This window comes from Carica papaya, chromosome 4 (assembly GCF_054855325.1).
Source record: "Carica papaya isolate Zhongbai chromosome 4, ASM5485532v1, whole genome shotgun sequence".
Classification (NCBI taxonomy): Eukaryota; Viridiplantae; Streptophyta; class Magnoliopsida; order Brassicales; family Caricaceae; genus Carica; species Carica papaya.
This window is the reverse complement of record NC_142312.1, coordinates 3498624-3506597: the sequence shown is the minus strand read 5'-3', so window position 1 is coordinate 3506597 and position 7974 is coordinate 3498624. Positions and strand designations below refer to the sequence as shown.

The window sequence follows — 7974 nt, the reverse complement described above, 5'->3', positions numbered from 1 at the left end:
GTTTGGGAGTGTCTCTTTTTTTTTTTATATATATAAAAGTTAATTATAATTTTCACGAACATATTAATTTACATATATATATTTTTTAGAAATTATAATAATTATCATAAATATAAAATTGATATGATTACGACTTGGGAACTTTGACTGGTGGGTCATTTCTTCAAGTCAAAAGCACAACAGTTTTGACATTTGGCGTGACAACAGTAATTGACCACGGCTTATCAGTTTTGACACCAGCCAGCCACCCGTGATTGATTGTGGAATTTCATTTTGGGCACCCGCTGACCTGTTTGAATTATAAATATATTAATAAGTAAAATAATAAAAAGGGGGAACGCAGCACACATTCCCCATGTAATACGATGATTTTCGCAACTTCAATTTGGAGTAATTATTTTTATTATAATAATGTTTGTATAATTATTATTTTTTTGTTGAACATATAAGGAATTTATGAAAACATGTGTTGTAATTACGTCCGCATTCGGCAAGTTATTTGTAATTTTTTTTCAGATTAGGAAAATCAATTTCCAATAGGGTTTCAACCATCTAAATCAAATTATTTACGCCTACATGTGGTGCAATAAACAAACAAATTTCATTAGACTCCAAAACCAGAAATTTCTTGGAAATATCAAGTTAGTACGTCATGATTTTTACTTTTTCATTTTAAAAATAAATTATCATTATCTAAATAATTTTAAGAAATAATTCCTTTGTTTACTTACTACAACCACTGAATTTATTTTAAAAAATATTTAGTTATTAAATACAAAAACATTTAAAACCAATTTCGTATAAATATAAATAAAAATATTATATATATCCAAAGCATTTAAAAAGAAAAACTACCACCAACTAATTTAAATTCAAAATTATTATACGTAGTTTTCAATTTTTATTAAAATTTTGAATTTAAAATTTAAAAAGAAAAAAGGCGTACTCTTCACGCCATAAATTGCTCTTTTGTTTGTGCTGATGATGAGAGATATATGGTTCGACGCATTCATAATTCTTTTGCCTTCCAACGGCCACATTAACAAAACCGTTTCATTTTTACAAATTCTTAATTAATAAATATATTATTATTTTACTTAAAATTTTCAAAAAAAACATTCGTGTTTTTTTAATAATTAGATAATAATTTTTAAATTAATAAATTCAATTAAAGCCCCAAAAAAAAAAAAAGTCCATATCAGAATCTGCCTAATCAGTTACATTGCCTAGAAAAACCTACCGCAACCACCCTGATTTAAAAAAAAAAAAAAAAAAAAAAACAAATTGTACACTCGATCCTAACCTAACTCGGCTTCCCTCTCGAACCGGCTTCCAATCTATCCGGTTCATTTCCTATTCTTTTTTCTTCCCTCTCTATCCATCCCCTAGTTTTTTCCTTCCTTCCTTTTTTTTTTACGCTCAAAAACTCGTCAAGGGGGAAGATACCAAACCGGGTTCAGGCTGGCTCGACTCCTTCTTCCGTCGCATCTCGAGCACTTTCCGGTGGTGGTTGGAGTGCAGCTCGCTGGAGAAAGTCGGGCTACATGCGGGTCTGTATTCGGGTAATAACCGACCGGACTTGTAACGGACCCCACACGCGTTGCACAGGGTTTTGGCCCCGAGTGGGCCGGTTCTCCACTGCGGGGTCTTTTGGACTCCGCAATGGCTGCACCGCCGTGGCGGCTGGGACCCCCCGTTGGGTGCAGCCGAATCCGTTCCCGATTTCTTCTTCGCCTTCTTCGCCGGCGGCTTCTCCCAGGAAACCGGTTCGGCTGGTTGGTCCAGGCTTGGCCGCCAAACGGGGTTGATACCAATGAGCCAAGGGCTTGAATTTGAAGGACTGGAGGATGTTGAGGAGGTTGAACTCGAAGATGACTCGGTCAAGGAAAGAGACCCGAGGGACCAAACTCTACCTCCGGTTCGGGTGCGTTTGCTTCTCGCTTTGGCCGGAATCGGTGTCTTGAAACACGGCTTCTCGGCGAAAGATGGCGCCAGTTGAGCATGGCATGACGGTGTTTGCCACTTGGGTTTCTCCGGCAAAGCTCCGGTGGGGTAAGCCACGGAGTATTCCGAAAAGGAATCCTCTACAAAATGAGATAACCATTCAAGGTCCGCCAAATCATCCGACTGCAAAAAAAAAAAAAAAAAGGCCACCTTTTTGTCAAACCCCAACTCGATTAATCCCCCAATAACCATTTCCAAGACAAGAAAAGTACCGGAACTGCAAGTTCGGTCGCGTCTACGAACCCAAAATCGTCGCCGGAGGAGAAACCTAAACTTTGCTTGAGACCCTCTTGTCCTTCAACACATCCAGCAGATACTTTCCCTTCGTCGTCTTCTTCCTCTTCCTTCCCCGCCTCCTTTTCAACAAAACCATCTCCGTTTGACAAGTCAAGAAGGTCGTCAACGAAGAAATCCTCGCAAGACAACCCATTTGGCGTGTCATCATCAAAAAAAGCTTGCGGACTGGTTTTCATGGCCATTTCCCTCCTAAAACTGCTTTTCAAAGCCGCTTCAATGCATTCCATTTCCTACAACAAACGAAACCCAGAATTTAAATAATCATCAACCAACCCCCCCCCCCCCCCCAAACTCAGAAAAACCCACAAGGCAACCCAAAAAGAAGAACTGGTATTTCCAAAATTTCATGCAGCAAGAAATTGAATTGAATACCTGAGGAGAAGAAGAGGAAGATAGAGAGAGATGGGTGGTTGTTGCAGAGAAAGGAATGGAGGTAAAGGAGCGGAATTGGAAGAAAAAAGGGTGATGAGTTTGGTAAAGCATTGAATGAGGGGCAAATTGTCCGACGCCCGTTTTTTTCTTGTTTATCTCTCGATCTTCTTTTTTCCTTTTTACTTTTTTATTTCTTTCAATATTTATTATGCAATACACCAACAATATACTGTATATCTATATATGTATATCTATCTCTATATACGCGTATGTATACATACGTATACATGAATGTATTTATTCACGTCCGTTGTTTTATATCGTGTGTATACGTTGCAAGGTATATATTTTAACGTTACTGGTCGCAAACGTTTTCTTCTTTTTTTAAAAAAAGAAAAAAAAAAAAAAAAGAGAGAAAAATCTGAATTTACGATGTTTGAACAGAAGAGACTCTTCTTTCTCTCCCCTTTGCACTTGCGGGATACGAAAATAGAAAACAGAAAGACTGTAAAATCGCCATCATTTAAATTTTAAAATTAAAATTAAAATTAAAATATGAAATTTATTTATAATTTACGGAAAAACATTTTTAAAAAATTAAGGTTGAGAAATTATTATTATTATTTAATTTATTTTTTAGATGATGCTGTCCGGCCTACCAAAAATCCCGAGTTCGTGAACACCTAGGAAACCGCCATATTTGTCTTATTTTTTATTCTTATTTTTACTTTTATTTGTTACGAAATTTTACCGTATGGATTGCCGCTCCTCTTGGTCCGACTTTTTCTTTGTTTCGCTCTTTCCCACTCGTTGCTTCCTAAACTTTTGCTCCTTAATGATAAAATTATCAAAATTAATTCACAAAAAAATCGTACTATTTATATATATACACACACACACACACCCCCATTATCCATTATCATATTATACATTTATCAACATCCATGAGATAGTATGTATGTATGTATACACCGGCAGACACAAGGGTAGAGCTAGCACTCAATACCAACAAAATAAGGTGTCAAATAAACTATGCTTACATTGGTTTCTTTGATTTATAGAATTCTCGTTCGCTATTTTATTCGTATTTTCTGGATTAGTAAGTTATAATACAATATTTTTCATATTAATTTTACATAAATTAATATTAATCAAAAAAGTTTTCAATAATAATAAATGGGTTTAAAAAATTAATTATTAATTTGCATGATTATTTTTAAATAAATAGAAATTGTGGGAGGAATGATGAGGACAAATTGAGAAGAAATGACTTGTAAGGAAAGGGAAAGAAAAAGTAGTGGTGATGCAGAGACCAAAGACGACGTCGGGCCAGCTTTTGTCCCCCTCGCCCAAACCACCACGACCGAAATGATTCCCCCCTCTTCCCTTAATTATTTTTAATTACACCACCATTTCTACTGCCCAACATTAATTATATATATTGATGTATATAATTATTATGACGAATTAAATTTTTAATTTAATATTTTTTTAAAAACAAATTCGAAAATAAACATGTTTGATTAACAAAATAATTTTTAATTTTATAGTAAGTATTTCTTTGACTGATCCGACTATTAATATAGTTTCTCAGTTTGACTTTAACATATAAAATATATTGATTGATTCTTAAATTTTCAAAATTTGAAACGACCATAAAATTAGTCACGAAATGTGACATTTTGCCCTGCCATATATTTAATTATATGAGAACCATCAAAATTTGACCAGCACACACACACACACACACACATATATATATATATATAAGTATAATAGTTTGTGGGTATTATTGTTGTGTGGATTGAAATTTGAATAAAAATTTGAAATTAAATTATTTTGGCGCTTATCCTAAGAAACAATTTATAGTGGATATGGAAAGTTGATGAATTAATTATCATTCTCCAGCATGCTTTATACTCGAATCATAAAGCTTCAAAGTGCCATATTTTGAATAATTTTCACACTAAAAAAAAAAATTAAATTAATCACTATAGTTTAGTAAATATTTAAACTTACCAACGATATATTTAATAATTAAATATAAATTCATTAATTTACAGATATATTATAAATTGACAGTAATTTATATATAATATTTAATTTAATAAACTTATTACCTATTGTGTTAAAAACTTGATTTAATATATTTTTTTAAAAAAAAATCAAGTTGCCTAATTTATTAATTTCTAAATTAAAAAAAAAAAAGAAATAAGAACCTAATTGGACGGCGTAGGTCCAGTTTTCAATTAGATGTTAATTAAATTTAATTTTTATAATTAATGAATAAGAGTAATTTATTAAGTTAATATTTCGGTTATATATTAAACTAATTGGGATTATTCGGTGTATTCCGTAATTTGCTCTGTTAATGTAATTCGATTAATTGTTTTAATTTTGCTTCCATTTCTCCAGTTCATATATACTTTTATGGGCCGGATAAAAGGCCCATTAAGACAAAAGCAGAAATTAAAGTATCACGTGAGAGGCAGGGGTTCGAACCGAGAACAAGAAATATTCACGCGCAGTGCAATGGAATGCACGCAGCTTATGGGTTCCGTACTCTGCGAAAGTTGGAAGTTATTTTGCCACTGGGAGCTCACATGCATCACGTGTTTTAACATAATCTTTATCATCTTTATTCATAAATATTGAAAATGAAATAATAATAATTTATTATAATATATATATATATATATACTAGCCGTTACGAGGCTGCAATTTAAAATCTTCAGTACAAAATGACAAATGGAAGATTCTAAGTGAGTGTTACATGTTGGAATCTAACTAAAAACATATTCTGCAATGATTTAAGCTTCTTTAGTTGAAATAAATACAAGAAACCAAAAGTCTCAATTAAATTTAATATAAAAGAAAATTGAATTTGCAAATTCATCTTGTTTGTTAAACTCTGCAGTTAAAAAATGTTTGACAAAATTCTAAGTTTAAAAAACTAATTAAATTCTATAAAATCAAAACAAATATTTGAGTTATTATTATTTATTTTAATTGAATAAGACACCGAAGGAAAATCCTTTTGAGATGAATTATTACAAGATTTTGAAATGAAAAACCTAATAATGCTTACATGGAGGAAGAGGATCACCGCATAATCCGGGATTATCCCCGAATGCGGAAACCGGAATTCTGGCTTTATGCGGAGGTATTCGGCCGGCGAGTCTGTTCGACGACACGTTGAAGTCTCGGAGCTTCTTCAACGTAATCACCTTCTCCGGTATAGAACCTGTTAGTCTGTTTCTCGAAAGAAAAACTCTTACCAGTTCACCGGCGTCACCGAGCTCCTCCGGTATCTTCCCGGAAAGCCCACTTCCGACGAGTTCCAGCATTTGCAGTTCACTCAACTTCCCTAATGACTCTGGTATTGATCCTCCTAATGGATTCTGAGAAAGGACCAGTGATTTTATGGAGGACATTGAAGGTCGATATCCGATTTGTCCATCGATGGGACCCACGAAGAAATTGTTAGAGACATCGATGGAGTTATAACGGCCGAGTGGGTCTCTGATTTCTTTCGTGAAAATTGAATTGAGCTGACCATAAAACTTGTTGGAGTGGAGGTCGAGATCCATTAGAAGAGAAAGGTTCTTGAACTCTGCTGGGATTGATGAATGGAACCCGTTATTTGATAAGTTAAGAAAAGACAAACTGTTCATGTTTCCGATCCAAGCCGGTATTTTTCCGGTCAGTTCGTTACTGGATAAATCGAGAATCGATATAGATGATGAAGATAGCCAGATTGGAAGCTGTCCTTTAATGCCGGTTTCTGCTAAAAGTAATCGGAAAAGTTTCAGCTTGGAAAGCCAATTTGGTACGCTAAATAATTTAAGAGGATTGAATGAGAGGTCCAAGGTTTGCAACTTCTGTAATTTTGCAATTTCCTGAGGAAGACGACAACAGAGTTTGTTTCTCGACAAATCTAAAGTCTGAAGATTCTGTAAGTTTCCCAAACTTGAAGGAATCTTGCCTGTAAACATGTTGTTAGAGAAGAATATCTCAGTTAGAGTTACGAGGTTGCCGATGGTCTCCGGCAGTTTTCCTGTCAGCCTGTTGTTTTCTAGAATAAGCCGCTGGATTTTCGGAAGAGTGCCTATAGACGGCGGTAAATTTCCGGTCAGCTTGTTTTCCGATAAACGGCAGAATGTTAAAGAAACAAGTCCTGAGATAGAAGAAGGAATGCTTCCTGTAATCTGGTTCTTGTTCAGATAAAGTAACTGCAACTGGGATAGTCCATTAATGGAATTTGGAATGCTTCCAGTAATCTGATTTTCAGACAGATCAAGATATTTCAAGCTCCGAAGGTTGCCAACGGCGGAAGGAATACTACCAGAGAGATTGTTTCCATGAAAATCAAGATTTGTCAATCTCACCAACTTTCCAATCTCAGCCGGAATTGACCCAACAAACCGATTCCCAGAAAGATAAAGTTCAGATAATAACGACAGAGAACCCATTACGGATCCAGGCACAACCCCAGACAGCCGATTATAACTGAGAGAAAGTTTTTCCAGCCGGGAAAGATGCCTGAAAGTTACCGGAATTGACCCGGAGAGTCTGTTCAAATCAAGAAAAAGATGAGTAAGCCGTGACAATTTTCCGAACTCCGGCGGAATTGGACCCTTTAGGAATTTCAGATTACTCAGATCAAAAACCTGAAGGAAAGCCAGGTTACCGATGGACGGCGATAAAGTTCCGACCATGAAGGTGTCATAGATGAAGTCGTCGCCAGAAACAAGTCCTGGACGTGAGACATTGATGACTCTGCCGAAAGAATCACAGACGACGCCGGCCCAGGAAGTGCAGCAATCGGAAGAAGGTGACCAGGAGCGAAGAAGATTGGAAGGGTCTGAAGTGATCTTGGCCTTAAATCCAAGCAAAGCTTGGCTGTCATTTTCATGGCAGGGCTTTGATAACGCTGTTAGAGAAGAGAAGAGGATGATGAAGATGATGATTACAGAGAGGGTTTCTTGGTTCTTCATTTTTTGCATGACAAAGAAAAAGGTTATGGAGACAGAGAATGTATGACATGGGCATATCGTGGCACTTATATATATATATATATGTGATAAATGATATTTATTGTATATAAGAAATGGAAAGATATAAAGTCTTTAGGGTTTTTTTATGATTTTGTTGTTTCCTGTTTTGGACAATATTCTTGATTTGGTTTAAAAAATTTGAATGGGACAAAATTTTGAGGAAGATGGGCCGGACCAACTTGAAATTTTCATACTGCGGGTCAGAAATGAATTAACCCCGGCTTAGTTGTTATAATCCAACTTC

At 35.2% G+C, this 7974-nt stretch overlaps 2 protein-coding genes across 2 annotated transcripts; both read right to left on the bottom strand.

Moving 5' to 3' along the window:
• Positions 1–1168: 1168 nt before the first annotated feature.
• On the bottom strand, positions 1169–2852 carry GATA6 (GATA transcription factor 6). Its single transcript, XM_022052168.2, has 3 exons — positions 2674–2852; positions 2217–2531; positions 1169–2127 (listed from the first exon to the last, which is right to left on the bottom strand). Exons 1-3 carry the CDS (start codon positions 2782–2784, stop codon positions 1420–1422), a joined length of 1134 nt encoding a protein of 377 aa, XP_021907860.1. The 5' UTR covers positions 2785–2852; the 3' UTR covers positions 1169–1419.
• Positions 2853–5635: 2783 nt separating this feature from the next.
• On the bottom strand, positions 5636–7726 carry LOC110822369 (uncharacterized). The gene has a single exon (XM_022052471.2). It carries the CDS (start codon positions 7677–7679, stop codon positions 5748–5750), a length of 1932 nt encoding a protein of 643 aa, XP_021908163.2. The 5' UTR covers positions 7680–7726; the 3' UTR covers positions 5636–5747.
• Positions 7727–7974: the final 248 nt, after the last annotated feature.